Consider the following 17544-nt stretch of genomic DNA (forward strand, 5'->3'; position numbering starts at 1 on the left):
ACTACATTAAAATACAAAGTGAATAAAAAATATTGCAGACCTTCAAACCTTATGCATTTTTATCAGTTTTTGATTCTTCAGTATGCTGTTTCACACTCACTTTATTAAAAGGTTGAAACTGCTTGAATGCTGGAACTGACAAACCTATACATAAATGATTAGGAATGCTGTGCTAGTAATTTCCAGAACTCATCGTTGAGTTTCCTTAAAAGAACATCTCTCTCCGGTTCAAATGTTACTTAGACTTGTAAAACGCCTTTTTGAGCAATCTATTTATTCTTGAAGACAAATTGTCCAAGTCAATTCTGTTAACATTGTCACATATTGGCGCTTCTTATTGTAGATTGTATCAGATCCTGTAATGATTGCCTATTATTTTGGCTGAGAGACACATTTTGACCGTTACTGACTGCCAGTTACAATTTTTCCCTTAATTTAGGAATTCCTACTTCTTACTGAAGCCAGCTGGAAACAACTAAGGCATTACAGCACCTTTCTCAGCTGTTGGCCATAGGAATATGTATTCTCTCCAAAATATATATCTTTGGCAGGGAACAGAAAGAAGGAATCTCGGGTAATCCTTGTGCATGCCAAGTGTAAGGATTGTTATATTTAACGGCTAGATTTCAGTCCCTGAAATTATATTTAAAAGAAGTTCAAAGGTAGGCCAGTATTCATATAGAATGTGTAGTTTTCATGCACAAAAACTTCAATAATAGCTTTTCACAATATTTATCCAGGATTTTTTTGTAGAGGCTTTAACAGGAATGTTTTACATGACTTGCAGCTTGAATGGTTTTACAGTACCTTTAGGACTGTATCCAAAACTGCCAGATTAACATCCACATAAAAAAATTCTGGCTGCATATTAGAACATTTAGTCTAAACCTACAAACACAGTTATCCTACGGGAATTTTTGCTAATCAGCTACATGGCCTCAAAATGTAGGTCACCTGAACAGTCAGAAGTAAGAAATAACTAGAACACCACAAAAATGAACTACAGTGCGTGCAAGTGTGACATTCTTTTTTGGCGGAAAAAAAATTTGTGAGAGAGCATTCCCCAGTACATAGTAATGAAGAGTAGGGTGAAATTAAATTAGGTTTTACAGAGGACACCTGCTGAATCTCCACACTTTACTAAGGAATTGGTAGGAGTAGGGCCGTTTTATGAATAATTAGTTTAATTATTTCATAAGTGATTTTGACTGCATAGATTTTCTGATTAAATTCATTGCCTAACAAATTAGCATGGAAGATATTGATAGTCATAAGTAGGATCTTCTTTAATTAAATAATTTTAATCCTAACCTCCAAAGCACTCACAACCCCTCCAAGCGTGGTCTCGTCTGCAAACTTTATAAGCATACTCTCGATGCCACTATCTAAATCATTGATGAAGATATTGAACAGAACCGGACCCAGAACTGACTTCACTTGTTATGCCCTTCCAGCATGACTGTGAACCACTGATAACTACTTTCTGGGAACAGTTTTCCAATCAGTTTTGCATCCACCTTTATAGTAGCTCCATCTAGGTTGCATTTTCCTAGTTTGTTTATGAGAAGGTCATGCGAGATTGTAACAAAATCCTTACTAACGTGAAGATCTACTGCTTCTCCCCTATCCCCGTATCTCCCTCTCAGACTCTTGGGCCTTTCTCCTGTCTGCCTTCTTTTTTCATACGGTTTGCAGAACTAATCCTCCAGGCCCTCTGTTCAAGGTCTGATGTAGAACTAGCTTACAGGAGCTTGCTAAACATGTCACACTGAGTTCTCTTCTTTCTCATCTGGCTCAGGCATTCCTGGGTATGGCGGGAATACCTCAAGGGTGCAACACCTGCAGCCAAAACACAGAGGTACCACTGTCATACGGGAAAGTGAAAGTTAAGATTCAGAACTCCCTTCCGTTAATTGCGCTGTTAAACAATAATAGAATAACATTTATTTAAATATTTTGGATGTTTTCTACATTTTCAAATATATTGATTTCAATTACAACACAGATACAAAGTATACAGTACTCAGTTTGTTTATTTTTATTACAAATATTTGCACTGTAGAAGACAAAAGAAATAATATTTTTCAATTCTCCCATTGCAAGTACTATAGTGCAATCTCTTTGTCATGAAAGCTGAATTTACAAATGTAGAATTATGTAAAAAAAACCCCTGCATTCAAAATGATAAATAAAGGAAATACTATTTTTCAATTCACCTCATACAAGTACTGTCATGCAATCTCTTTATCGTAAAAGTGCAACTTTTATGTAGATTTTTTTTGTTACATAACTGCACTCAAAACCAAAACAAAGTGAAACTTTAGAGCCTACAATCCATTCAGTCCTACTTCTTGTTCAGCCAATTGCTCAGACAAACAAGTTTGTTTACATTTGCAGGAGATAATGCTGCCCACTTCTTGTTTTCAGTGTCACCTGAAAGTGAGAACAGGTGTTCACGTGGCACCATTATAACCAGCTTCACAAGTTATTTACCTGCCAAATGCCCTAAAGATTCATATGTCCCTTCATGCTTCAGTCACCATTCCAGAGGACATACATCCATGCTGATGACAGATTCTGCTCGATAATGATCCAAAGTAGTGTGGGGATTGACACATGTTCATTTTCGTCATCTGAGTCAGATGCCACAAGCATAAGGTTGATTTTCTTTTTTGGTGGTTCAGGTTCTGTAGTTTCCGCATTGGAGTGTTGCTCTTTTAAGACTTCTGAAAGCATGAACCACACCTAGTCCCTCTCAGATTTTGGAAGGCACTTCAGATTCTTAAATCTTGTGTTGAGTGCAGTAGCTATTTTTAGAAATATTACATTGTTACCTTCTTTGCATTTTGTCAAATCTGCAGTGAAAGTGTTCTTATACAAAGATGAGTTGGGTGATCATCTTCTTGATGATGACTGCTCTTGAGACTGCTATAACATGAAATATATGGCAGAATGTGGGTAAAACAGAACAGGAGACATACAATTCTCCCCCAAAGAGTTCCGTCACAAATTTAATTTAACGAGCGTCATCAGCATGGAAGCATGTCCTCTGCAATGGTGACTGGTATACAAATGTTTACCATATCTGGCATTTAAATACCTTGCAATGCTGGCTACAAAAGTGTGAACCCCTGTTCTCACTTTCAGGTGACATAGTAAATAAGAAGCCGGCAGCATTACCTCCCATAAATGTAAACAAACTTGGTTGTTTTAGGATTGGCTGAACAAGAAGTAGCCTGGACTTGTAGGCTCTAAAGTTTTACATTGTTTTGTTTTTGAGTGCAGTTACGTTAAAAAAAAAAATCTCCATTTGTAAGTTGAACTTTCATGATAAAGAGACTGCATTACGATAGTGTATGAGGTGAATTGAAAAATACTATTTCTTTTGTTTATCATTTTACAGTGCAAATATTTGTAATAAAAATTATATAAAGTAAGCACAGTACACTTTGTATTCTGTGTTTGTAATTGAAATCAATATATTTGAAAATGTAGAAAAGCATCCAAAATATTTAATAAATTTCAATTCATAGTCTATTGATTAAAACTGTAATTAATCACAGTTAATTTTTTTAATCATGATTAATATTTTTGAGTTAATCACGTGAATTAATTGACAGCCCTAGTGGAAACCTGAGGTTCAGCCACTCTGGAATTGGATCTCTGGGTGGCAGCCTTCTACTTCCTAACTATGTTTACAGGACAGGCCCAATGGTGATAGCACCTGTAAGGCCTTTTCTTCTAGCAGCTTGTGACAGTGGCTGATTGAGTAACTCAAAAATAGCTCCTTCAAAACAAATAATTATTTATTCATCCACAGGTACATAGCAGGGAAAGCAAAGGGTAAACAAAATAAAAGGTCTATATTCATATCTCCCCTTAATCTCTTCTTCAAAGCTTTGAAGTCCCATTCATACATTTACTGTCATCTTTTGGGTGGGAAATAACCTGCACTGCTGCAGCGTGCTCTCTGTGTTTTACTCTGTTAGCCTTGGTCTACACTGGTGGGGGGGTCAACCTAAGATACACAACTTCAGCTACGCGAATAGCGTAGCTGAAGTCGGCTTATGTTAGGTCAACTTACCTGGCCGTGAGGACGGCGGCGAGTCCCCTTCTCGCGAGCTGGAGTTCTGGAGTTGATGGGGAGCGCGTTTGGGGATCAATTTATTGCATCTATCCCCAATAGATCGATCACCCACTATTAACAGCCCATTCATCCCTGCCTCTTCCATAGACTGGCATCTTTAAGTTTTTACTGTCATCTGTGATCCTAGGTTTGGATTTGGGAGAATAAATTTTGCTAGCCCAGCTGAGGCCACATAGGGGTACATTCCCTAGTTAATAAGCTTCCCTGTTCTTTCCCTTAAGGACTCTTTGTACTCTCTATATTATCTTATCTTTGCCATTTTTTGTTGTTTCCTCTGGGCTTGCCCCTTACACCCTCTTTTGATTTATCTCAACTCAGACAGGCAAGTTAATATCACATAGCTGCAAATGCTATTTATAAAACAAAACACAAAATCCACATATTTCCCTCATTTTTCACAGTACTATTGTACCTTCTTTATCATAGCAAACAGGCCTTCAGAAATAGAGAACTATGCTATGTTGCTAACTTGAATGATGTTTCAATAAAGTATATATACGTCATATCTAGATTTGTTGTGTCTGATTTTCCACTGCCTTGCATCTTGTGAAGCAATTTACAGCTGTGCCTAGTGTACCAAATCAGAATAGTACTGCTGTCCACTCAGTTTTTGTGCCTGTACATGACTGCAAAAAGTGCAAGGCAATGTCAGGTGCATCATCAGTACAGTTGAGCTCAAGCCACCAAGTTTGGATTTCTGCTCCAAAAACTGGAGTTGATAGATCCAGGGGATTGGTTTGAGTCCATCTCTAGTTAGGAGACAAATTTCAGGGCATGTTAAATATGGTATCTGAACCATACAGTAACTTGTTCAAGAAATTAAGATTTAAATAAAAATGTTGTACAGGCCATGTGTGTCTTTTATCTACCTTAACACAAAGTACTAGAGCCCCTGGCATCCATTTACAAGAGAAACATAAAAAGAAAAGGAGTACTTGTGGCACCTTAGAGACTAACAAATTTATTTGAGCATAAGCTTTCATGAGCTACAGCTTACTTCATCGGATGCATTCAGTGGAAAATACAGTGGGGAGACTTATATACACAGAGAACATGAAACAATGGGTATTACCATACACACTGTAATGAGAGTGATCAGGTAAGGTGAGCTATTATCAGCAGGTGAGGGGGGGACCTTTTGTAGTGATAATCAAGGTGGGCCATTTCCAGCACTTTACAAGAACAGTAGGAGGGGAAATAAGGGGAAATAGTTTTACTTTGTGTAATGACACATCCACTCCCAGTCTTTATTCAAGCCTAAGTTAATTGTGTCCAGTTTGCAAATTAATTCCAATTCAGCAGTCTCTAGTTGGAGTCTGTTTTTGAAGTTTTTTTTATTGAAGAATTGCCACTTTTAGGTCTGTAATCAAGTGACTAAAGAGATTGAAGTGTTCTCCGACTGGTTTTTGAATGTTATAATTCTTGACGTCTGATTTGTGTCCATTTATTCTTTTACGTAGAGACTGTCCAGTTTGGCCAATGTACATGGCAGAGGGGCATTGCTGGCACATGATGGCATATATCACATTGGTAGATGCGCAGGTGAACGAGCCTCTGATAGTGTGGCTGATGTGATTAGGCCCTATGATGGTGTCCCCTGAATAGATATGTGGACACAGTTGGCAACGGGCTTTGTTGCAAGGATAGGTTCCTGGGTTAGTGTTTTTGTTGTGTGGTGTATGGTTGCTGGTGAGTATTTGCTTCAGGTTAGGGGGCTGTCTGTAAGCCAGGACTGGTCTGTCTCCCAACATCTGTGAGATCAATGGGTCATCCTTCAGGATAGGTTGTAGATCCTTGATGATGTGTTGGAGAGGTTTTAGTTGGGGGCTGAAGGTGATGGCTAGTGGCGTTCTGATATTTTCTTTGTTGGGCCTGTCTTGTAGTAGGTAACTTCTAGGTACTCTTCTGGCTCTGTCAATCTGTTTCTTCACTTCAGCAGATGGGTATTGTAGTTGTAAGAGTGCTTGATAGAGGTCTTGTAGGTGTTTGTCTGTGTCTGAAGGGTTGGAGTAAATGTGGTTGTATCGTAGAGCTTGGATATAGAAAATGGGTCATGTGGTGTGGTCTGAATGAAAGTTGGAGGCATGTAGGTAGGCATAGCGGTCAATAGGTTTCCAGTATAGAGTGGTGTTTATGTGACCATCACTTACTAGTACCGTAGTGTCCAGGAAATGGATCTCATGTGGACTGGTCCAGGCTGAGGTTGATGGAGGGATGGAAATTCTTGAAATCCTGGTGGAATTCCTCAAGGGCTTCTTTTCCGTGGGTCCAGATGATGAAGATGTCATCAATGTAGTGCAAGTAGAGTAGGGACATTAGGGGACGAGAGCTGAGGAAGCGTTGTTCTAAGTCCGCCATAAAAATGTTGGCATACTGTGGGGCCATGCGGGTATCCATAGCAGTGCCACTGATTTCAAGGTATACATTGTCCCCAGATGTGAAATAATTATGGGTGAGGACAAAGTCACAAAGTTCAGCCACCAGGTTTGCAGTGACGTTATCGGGGATACTGTTCCTGACGGCTTGTAGTCCATCTTTGTGTGGAATGTTGGTGTAGACGGCTTCTACATCCATAGTGATATCAAGTGATTTTCTGTTGCAAAATATTTAATAAAGTAAATAACTGCAAATAATGAATGAAATATACTTCAGGATCTAGATCTATCAGAGAGGGAACAAATGGCAACACTATGTCATTTTGCTATGAAATTACACTTAAAACAATAGCATGTGACTAGATAATTAATGTACATATGTCTCATGAGATTCTGTGAACATAAAGTCAGCAAAGGAGGAAGGGTATGTTTCACAAGTTCAGATTAGATTTCATGTGCATCTGTGGGGCACTGCCCTAGTTTGCCTTCCAAGATTTTATTTCACAATCATTTTTTATGGAAAAAGAAAGCTACTGTTACTATACTATTTTTTCTGACACCATTCACCTTGGCAACAGTAAGATGGCAAGGCTGATTGGTTTCTGACTGCACAGTCAGTTCTCCGTGCAAGTTTGATTGTGTAGTGTAATGTACTTGCATGCATCATGTCATTTTGATAAGATTACAGCTATATCACTGTTTAGCTGCCATGGAGCCTAATCTTGATTCTAAAGCATGAAATGTTTTCTCCATGCTTCCTATGGAATTTAAGATAAGTGTTTTGGCAAAGCTCCCCCCACTCCACCACCAGCTGTCACATCTATTTCTTCCCAAATGTAGAAAGTGGTCTACGCTAATATAATGTCAGGCTAACTCAGTCGAGCATGATCAATCAGGGACATCCATGAGATGGCAAATTAACAGTTCCACAGCCCATCAGCATGAAAAGTCTGTGCTGTATCACATGATTTTTACTTGATCTGGCCAGCACGTTGCTAAAGGATATGTTCAGGTCTGGGATCATAATAGTCACACTCCATTGTGCTGAAGAATGTCTGTCTGCTGCCTAGCTGTGCTAGAAGTCATCTATTCTTGTTTTTAATCAGACTCAATGTATTACATGGTTCTGTTGGGCATTGCAGAGAGAACAACTGTTCAGGCTCTCTTTGCTGTGGTTGTGTTTGTCCTACTTTCAACCATTACCCAGTCTTGATTAGGACCCAAAGGTTTGTTACTTAATTGGTTGGTGGCCTGTGATATACAGGAGGTCAGACTAGATGATCTGATGGTCCTTTCTGCTCTTACAGTCTATAACTATAACTCATTTACATAGTGAGTGTACAATTTTACAGCATAGTATAGGTTGCTAACATGAAATTACCTTCATGAAGAGTACCTGTGATATTTGCTTTACTGTTATATATCTTGGCACAAAGGAATGACTTCCTAGAGTACAAGTACCACTTGAAGAGTATATAAGTTGCCTATCTACAGCCATGGCTATGTTCTATTGGCACCACTTCCATAGGTTCCATATTATACCCATGGAGATTTGTCTCAGTAGATGTGAGAACTTCCTTATGGCCTGTTGCAGGATTATGCACATGAAAAGGCATGCTACATTTAGTGTGGATGGAGCTCTTAAGTCCTTGATTCCCTCTCTTTTTGGGTTGGAGTCCCCTCTGATTGTGAGTTTATGCCATATATATGGTTGCCACATCTCTCCTGTTGTTTGCCTATTCTTTCTCCCTGACCCAGCTTCTTCTGTTTCTCTTCTCTTTTTCTGTGTATTTTAGTGGGGTTTGAGTTCCATTTTTCATTCTTATTTTCTTGTTACTGCTGTTCTAGGTCTCTCCTTCCCTTCTGAATCTCTCCCTTTGTCCTCAGCATCTTCCCACAAAACCTTCTCTCCTCTATCTATTTCTCTCCCCTTTTCTCTTTTCTCTGTTCTTCTTCACACTTTCCCTTTGGATCCCTTGGGTGTGGGAGGGAATAAAAAAATCTATTGGAGTGCCTTAATCCTTACAGGAGCTGAGAAGAAGCAGATCAGGTTGATGGGTCCTTGAAGAAAACATGAAGAGAAACAGACTTAAAAAGAATCGGCATTCACTCTGCTCAGTGAGGGGAGCAATTTAGCAATGGGGTTGGGAATATGGCAGGCTTTTCATCGTCCACTACTCCTTTTCTCCAGTTTCTGTGAGCATATTCTGTTGCTCCTCCCATCCTCTTTTTGTTGCCTCCTGAGGGTAAATTCAGAAATAGGGATGGGAGAGCAGGCCTTGGAGCTCAGAGGCTTCCTTTGCTTTGCTTTTTCACCACTGGTGATTCAAGATGTGTGCGTTGCTGATTGTAACAGGTAGATGGAACCAATGCCCAACACTTGCAAGGTTTTATAGATTTTTTTTGGGGCAGGGGAAGAGCTATAATCCATAAACTGGGAATTGCTGCCCTAAGTATTAGACACAACCATATTTTCTAGTTTGCTTGTTTTAAATCAATTTTAATTTATGAAACTATGAATCTGCCTGAAATCCTAGCCCCGCTGAGGTCAAAACTTCTATTGACTTCAAGTGGGTCAGGATTTCACTCCAAGTTTTTACAGGAAAAAACAGAATTCTGACACATGCCTTTCTTCCATCTGTTATAGTGTTCCATTACCTGTGGCAAAGGAATGCAGTCTCGAGTAATCCAATGCATGCACAAGATCACAGGAAGGCATGGCAATGAATGTTTTTCCTCAGAAAAGCCTGCAGCATACAGACCCTGCCATCTTCAACCCTGCAATGAGAAAATTAATGTAAACACAATCACATCACCCAGGTTAGGTAAGCTGAAAAAAAAAAAAGACAGGGCAGAAGTTATCTTTTTTCTGTCTTTCCTTATGAAGGAAAATGATGGTCTTGTGATTAAGGAGATCCAGATCCTATCTTTATATTTCTTGTAGAATTATGTGTCACTTTAGGCATGTCATTTTAACATCTCTGTGGCTTAGTTTCCCCATATGTAAATTGCAGATAAAAATAGTTTGCAGGGGTTTTATGAAACTTAATTCATAAATGTTTGTAAAGCACACTGGTATCCATGAAGGGGACATGATGTGGTATTCCATCTTCTTATTGTTACTAAACATCAAAATGTAAATGTCTTTATATTGGTGTTAGAAATTTATTTCAAACTGGTTATTTTTCTGGTTAATTGCACCACACATTTTTATAGAGTTGAGAAAATATATAAAGTTTAGTTCAGCAAAGTTTTCCAAACAACATTCTCATGGTCCTTAAAGGACCAAGAAGGCCACTTGGAGCTTGTATAAATGGTTCCTTCTGCCAATCTTTCACCCAGAACACTACATCTGTCCATGATTGTGTAAACATCAGAGATTAAAACTTCAACATAAAGGGATCAGACAAACTCATTGGGACCCTTTTAAAATCCAGAAGTTTCTCAAATTCTGTTTCCTATTAGAGAGTCTTGAAGAAATTCTATTAATGGTATAGAGAGAGATCTGTTAATCCTACCAATTATCCTCCAGGTAAAATCCCTAGTGGAGTTTTCATGAGGTTCTTGCCATCAGCTCCTTAGAATGTCAGTCTGAGCCTTGAGCATGATTGGGATATATTCAAAGATCTGCTATAGGACACCTTTTCCTGATTTTTTCCAAGCCCTTGTTAGGATAAACCCTCCTGTCAAATAGATTATTCCTGAATGGAAAGCAAATCTAATGTCACAAACTGTCTGTAATCCTCCCTTTGAGTTAATGAAGGATGTTCCCCTTTGAAGTTGAAACCCTTATAACATTTTGTGTAGTAGCCATGTCTCAGCTTGCTGGATGACTGAAATGACAGCTGAGGCTTACAGACCTCTTTATATAGTATTTCATAAGGACAAAAGTGTCCTTCGTGTTTTCTCTCTTTGTGCACAATTGCCCAATGGACTTCCACCAGCATCAGAGCACATTTTCCATCCAGTGAGACAGAGGCATCTCCCTGCCTCAGATGTGAGACAGGGCACAAAGTTCTACTTTACATAAATACACAACATAGAAATTTCAGGCTGATTTGAAATTTATTTACTTTATTTGAAGGACCAAAGGGAGGGAGTGAGGCCCGTAAGGCTGAGTTCTCTGAGTAGATAGATGTAGCACTGATGCTTGTAATCTCAAAGTCGACCTTATCCAATAGGAGTCAGGGCCCATTCCACCAGATGCATAGAGGCTTCTTCAGATATAGCTTTTGACATCTGTTCTGGATTCTATTCTCCACTTTCCCCCTCCACTCCCCCATGAAAGGAAAGCTACATAGATCTTATCTAATTTGAGCCTAACCTTGATATCTCAAGAAATACCTAATTTAGTGGGTTTTTGGACTAGGTCCATCTATAATGCCCCGCTAACTGTTTTTCTATTCTAATGTTATTTGCACATTTAATTTATATATTTGTATTTTAATAGTGTTTGGAGGCCCTGTAACAGGGTGGCTTGCCCCTTAAGGGCTGGAGGGCTGAGGCTGGCCAACTCTCATTACTAAAGAGGCACACCTGGGTTGGATCAGGGAATTCCTCATAAATATCAGCAGAAACTGCAGGGTGTGGCTAACAGAACAAAGCCAGGACTAGGGCCAGGGCCAGGGCCAGGGCCAGGGCTCCAGTCAGAAAGATGGAGTAGACAGGGATAGAGCAAGAGCTCTGTGGGTATGTCTACACAACAAAGAAACCCCCCTAGCTGTGTAGATTTCTGGTCTTGGGCTGCAGACTGGGCTCTAGGACCCTGAGGGGTGGGAGGGCCTGCAAAGTGACCCCTGACTTTGAGGTTGTGCTCAGTAAGTGGCCTTCCCACTACAGGCTCCAATTAGGGATCAGGGTCTCATTATGTTAGGCACTATACAGATGTGAGGTAAAAGGTCAGGTCCTGCCCCATAGAGCTTACAGTCTTGGTTACAACATTCTGGATGAAACAGGTGGACTGAATAAACAGCAGAGGAGGGAGTGTGGGTGAGTCAACAGTGCTTTGAGCATGTTTTGTATGGTAAGCAGTAGTCAGAGCTCACTACCTGCCTGATCATTATCAGCTGACAGAGTTGTGTACGCATCACGGAGCAATGAGTCTTAAGGAGGGATTTTTAAGGAGAATGAGTTAGCGGCTTTTTAGATATTGATGAGGCATGCATACACAGTTGTGAGGGAGTAAGTGCAAAGGTTTTTGAGATAGAATCATTTTGAATGGTGGAAACATTGGCAGAGTGAAGGCAGTAGTCAGCGCCATAATGTGTTAATGGAAAAGCTAGGTAGGGTGGGGCTAAGCCATGAAAGGTCTTAAAGAAGAGAAGCTTGTGTTTGACAGAGTAGAGAAGGGGGGGACTCAAAGAGGATGATATGATCAGAGTGATGAGCAGGAAAATAATTTTAGCAACATCATTTTGAATGGACTTGAGGGGGCAAGGTTGCAACTGTCCAAGCCAGAGAGGAGGAGACTGCAGTAATGAAGATATGATATGATCATGTCTGGCCGAGTATACCGTCCTATTCCTGAAATCTCAATCAATCTCTCTCTCTCTCTCTCTCTCTGTGGATAGTCAATACTAATGTATTTCAGTGGCCATTTTTTCTTGATAAAAGGTATTTGCTTTATTTACACTTTTGCAACTATTAGCTTGAAATTGTGCCGTCTTATAAGTGTATGGCATTCGTGAAAGGGAAACTGTCGGGTCTACTTAGCTGGCCCTCAAAAATTCTAGTTGTTAAAATATTGGCAGCATGTCACAAAGATAGGATTTTTTCCTCTGTTGAAAAATAAATGAGCTTCACCCTACCCATTCCTTCCGACCAACAGAGCCCCAGTGCTCTCCCAGCTTCCTTTCCTCAATGCTGCCTCCCTCCAAAGTACACCAGCGCCCTCTTTCCATGCCTGCTGGCCACTTCCTTATCAGTTACTCCTGCCTTTGCTCTCACCCAGTCCACTTCTTGGTTCCTGACCCAATGGAGTCATTAGCAGGGCGGTTGGTTGTGTCAGAAGTCCTTAAACACCCTTAAGAACACCTCTGCTACCTGAATCTTTACTAACAAATTTAGTAATAGGTAATAATAGAATGAATGAATGTTATACTCTGCCTTAGGTATCAAATGAACTATTCGAATGTATAGATATATAGTTTTCAGTGTAGCAGCCGTGTTAGTCTGTATTCGCAAAAAGAAAAGGAGTACTTGTGGCACCTTAGAGACTAACAAATTTATTAGCGCATAAGCTTTCGTGAGCTACAGCTCACTTCATCGGATGCAGTGAGCTGTAGCTCACGAAAGCTTATGCTCTAATAAATTTGTTAGTTTCTAAGGTGCCACAAGTACTCCTTTTCTTTTTTAGATATATAGCTGTGTTTTTTGTTTGTTTGTTTCACAGCTGCTTTAACATTCAAGTGCCTAGGAGACCAGTGGCCTGTATACTGCAGAGTGATACGAGAGAAGAACCTCTGTCAGGACATGAGATGGTATCAACGTTGCTGTGACACATGCAGGGACTTTTATGCGCAAAAAATGCAACAAAAGAGTTGACCTCTGTCAGGCTGGCAGGCTCTCAGCTCTTTGCAATCTCATTATTTATACACACACACACAGACACACACGCGTGCTTCTTCAGACCAAATATTATCAGATTACATATAATTTAATCAAATTTAATTTATTTTTGCCTGCCAGACATGCTTTATTGTTTTGGTTAGACAGCCTTTGTGTTTTATTCTCTGAGGTTTTCATAATTTTTATATGAACAATTTTGGATACATATATCAGAATTTTTTTAAAAAATAGTATTTTAAATGTTTATGTTCAGTAGGGTCATCTCTCTGTTGCCAAAAAAGCCCTCATGTTATCTTGAATTTATTTTAATTTAGCTGAATAGTTTTGCTGTATTTGGAAATAAAGCCAATTTTTTTTATTTTAATTTTTTGGCATTCAGAGTCAGAATGACCTTGTTTATTTTGCAACAGATGTTGAGGTGCCTAAGCTAACATTGTTGAACAGGTTATTACAGAATGTATTGTGAAATCAGTTTCTCTTTGGTTTAGAGACATACTGTAGGAGAGAATCTACTGTAACATATAACCTATGATGAACAAAAAAAATCAAAATAGCGAACTAGGGATTTTGATCGTGCTCATGAACACATACTTGAACACAAGTATTGAATCAATGAAACACTGTAGAGATTTACACTGAATCACTCACTGTTGCACTGTTTGAGGTAGTTTAGAGAAACACAAATTCTAGAATTTGTAACATCCTATGAAACCACGTCTGTACTGTTTTAACATGTCACTTGATTTTAAATGTTTTCAGCAAAAGACCCATGCCTCTTTATGCCTTTGTCTGTCCTCTTTGCAGTTCTACAGATGGAAGAGTCCTTTTTCCTGCCATTTGTATGCGTAATCTGTTAAACATTTTCCAGTTCTTTGATGATGACTTAGAAGATAGCTTTGTGATACTGCTTTCATTTCATCTTTGTTTTATGAAAGTCTTTATACAAAAAAAAGTTTTACAATTTTGTGAAACATTATGAAACAACTAAAATTTTCCTTATGAGAAAATATTGTACATGATTCACATGATTTTTACATTTTCAATAAAAAAGTAAAACCTCTTTCTTGATTTGTTTTTCCTGTTTTGTGCATCTGAATTATTGCTCTGTTTGTTTCCCTTTTTTAAATTTTAAATAGAGCTTATGTCATCATCCCCACCCCTGCCTATATACTACAAGTCCATAAGACTGAGCAGCATAAAGGGGCTCTAAAAGCTCTGAATCTGAGGGGGAGAAGTCCCGCAGCTCAGGAGAGAGGAAGACAGCTATAGGTTGTCTCCTGAAGACCCCTTTGCAAACTGTCTTTAGGAGAAATATGTCTGGCATAGGAGGGTTGGAACTGCTACCCTTAGGCAGTCAGGGATGCACAAAAAAAATTACCTTTGGGCTGGCACCAAGGATGCAAAGTTTCAGAGGCAAATGAGAATATTTTCTACATATAATGCGTGAAATTGGGGATTATCATCTAAGTTTACCTGCAACTTTAGCTACAGCTTTTGTTTCCTCAGTGGCTGTAATACTTGATTATTAGCTGAACGTGCAGTCTGCAACTTGGAAGTCATATGTACGCGTAGTGTAAATGCGTCATATTTCCTTCTCTGGATGAATTTAAAATGAAGTAATGAATATTTTTTGCTGCATTTTATTTAAGCACTTCGCTATAATTCAAAGAAACAATACAGATCAATGTGCCATTTTATTAGAAAAAGAGGGAGAAGTTTTTTTTAAGAATGCACTGGGTTTGTGAGCACAGGTATGATGATCTCGAAATGCGTTGTTGCCTTGCACAGCACTGCCACCCCGGAGAGCATACTGATCTGACTAATAGCTGGAAGTACTTTCCAGATGTGCTCAGTGAGGTAGTTGTACTCTTCCAGCAGTAGATAGTCACAGCAGAATTTACTCAGTTCTTCAAACAGTCTCTCTCTAGTAATGAGTTTTCCTTCCAAGATGATGAATAACACTTCAACCTATGTCAACTATCCAAGTTCAGTTGGACAATAAGGGTTCAGTTGGACTCCTATTCAGAGGGTCCATCAAAAGGCCTGTATGCTATTAAATTTCATTTAAACCCTATTTTGACTGATTTAAATATCAATTAAGTGGGACTTAAGTATTGCATAGAGGTTGTACTAGCCTTCTGTGCAGGAGGGAATTTCACTCCCAATGTACACTGTAAAGCACAGCCCTGGCCAAAAGTACAACAATTACCACTTATTCCACCTGTCTGACAGGTGAAGTACTCCTGGAATTTAATTGCATGTCACTTACCCTGGAGGAGCATTTCTATTCACTTTCATCCGCAGTGAGCACTACAGAAGCAGTGTCCTTTGGGTCATTTCTATGCATAAAAATTCCCTGTAAAAAGAAAAGTAAATTAAATATTTAATGGAGAGTAGCAAATTAGAGGTTTTTAAAAAAAAACAACAAAAACAACCCTAACCAATGTCGACATCCACATCTCAGCAACCTGGAAAAACCTGTGACTGGGAGATACTGCAGAGGATTTATGTGCTCCTGAAAGATGGAATGGGGCCTATCTATCCAAGCATTTAACAGCACTAATCACCACACTTGCTGAAGTCACCATGGTAAATAGAGCAACATAGCACTGTACAACTATTAAACTAAATCAATAACTTCATGAATGTCACAAACTGTAATCTAGCCATATATTCCATTCTATAGCATTCCATGCCTTCCTTAAAGTGGTTCAATGACACGAACAAAAATGAAAGAGTGGTATTCTATGGCAGTCTTTGGAGTATCAGGAAAGTAGGCTTAAGCCCTTCCCCTCCAATGAGGTAGTGGCATTGGAGTTCAGGCCCCATGAAGTAACAAATGTTGCCTTTAGGGCTACACTGAATGACTAATTGTAATATTTGACCCAATTCTGAATAACTGCATTCTGCTAAAACCAAATTAGAAGGTGAATAGTAGACAGAGCAATAAATGATTCAGTCACATGTTGTATTTCGTCATTCATCTCAGCCAGCCATACTGTAGATCCTGCAAAGAGGCAGCAACTCCTCTTGCCTAACTATGCAATTTCGCAGTTATCTGAAAAATTATTTAGTCAAGCCAAATTTCAGTGCCATTTTGTTACCATTTTGTTGAGCTGCTCTACAAGTCAGATAATTTCAAACTGTACCTTTATAACAAATAAATTGTCTGGGGCTTTGTTTATCCATTTATATAGGTCCCAGTCCTGCAAAATGACTGCCTTGCTAGTGCTTAGTTAAATGGGAGCTGAAGATCCTCATATACTTAAAATTAGGCACTAACTTGAGTTAAATTTAAGTCAATAGGACTAGTCACATGTTTAAAGTTATGCATAGTTGCATATTTTGCTAAAGCAGGGCCTACAAGAATTTACTCATCCAGTCAAAAAAACCTGATGTCATCTGACTTGTGACCAATCACAACCAAGCAATATTGCTCTAATATGGCATTCCAATTGGCAGCTACAGAATAAACAAAGGTCACAAACGTGATCAAATAAATACATTAGGGGAAAGTCATAGACACTCGATGACAAAAAGAAGGTGAAATGTCTTAATCAATTCATTGTTACAAATTATTTATTTGGTACCAATAACACTCTGCATTATTAAAACTGAAAAACTGTCACTATTAAAACTATTCATTTTCCTTTTTCTGTTTCACCCATCTTTGAGAGTGAGAACAGATTAGTCAGTATAACTTTTGTAAATTGTCATTTTTACTTCCTGCTTTTTATGCTTTAACACAACTCTGCCAAGTTCATGTTGCAATCACCACAAATGTTTAATCTAACCCAAAACAGTTTTCATAAATTAAAAGAAAGAGATTAAGATATTTCTTTTAAGTGTTTTTGTAAAAAATCTTTTTTTAAAACCTACATGTTGCATCTAAACTACTTGGCAAGGTGGCAAGGACATCTGAAATAAAATACAAGAATTAGAAACGTGAATTTGAATTGAAACAAAGAATAAAAGCTTGGTGTTTTTTATTACCTGTACTGGTTATAGTTGGTGGCTAGGCTGAGGGAAGGAAATTTCATCAGTCAAAATCAAAGTGGCTTTATAAATATGAAGTACTGAAATAAAGTATCAAACTCTGAAATAAAATACAAGCACCACAGATACAATAATGAAAATTAAGGGCTTGATCTTATACTATTCAAGTCAATTAGAGTTTTCCATTGACTTGAAGAAAGATCAAGCTCCTAAGGAACACTTGCAGTATCAATAGATGAAATAAACTAATATTCCCCATATTGAGGAAAAATTTACTGACGAAATATCCCTTTAATCTGAGAATGTGTATGTTACTGTTATAACATCAAACTACTGTGCTGAAGTGTATGACAAAATCAAATGAGTTAGGATCCCCAAAGAATAATTGCTGAAGGACTTGCACCATTCCTGTTGTGGTATGAACTGCTTCTAATTAGCTGAGAAAGAAATACTGTAAGC

At 38.7% G+C, this 17544-nt stretch overlaps 1 protein-coding gene across 1 annotated transcript in view; it reads left to right on the plus strand.

Annotated features, from left to right (window-relative positions):
• ADAMTS19 (ADAM metallopeptidase with thrombospondin type 1 motif 19) overlaps positions 1-14149 on the plus strand; it is a 286395-nt gene extending 272246 nt beyond the window's left edge. Inside the window, exons 22-23 of the mRNA XM_038403950.2 lie at positions 9170-9347; positions 12914-14149. Coding sequence (XP_038259878.1) covers positions 9170-9347; positions 12914-13065 — 330 coding nt within the window. The 3' untranslated portion in view covers positions 13066-14149. The remainder of the gene's footprint in view (positions 1-9169; positions 9348-12913) is intronic.
• The last annotated feature ends 3395 nt before the right edge of the window (positions 14150-17544 follow it).

The sequence above is a fragment of the Dermochelys coriacea genome, chromosome 5 (genome assembly GCF_009764565.3).
Source record: "Dermochelys coriacea isolate rDerCor1 chromosome 5, rDerCor1.pri.v4, whole genome shotgun sequence".
Taxonomy (NCBI): Eukaryota; Metazoa; Chordata; order Testudines; family Dermochelyidae; genus Dermochelys; species Dermochelys coriacea.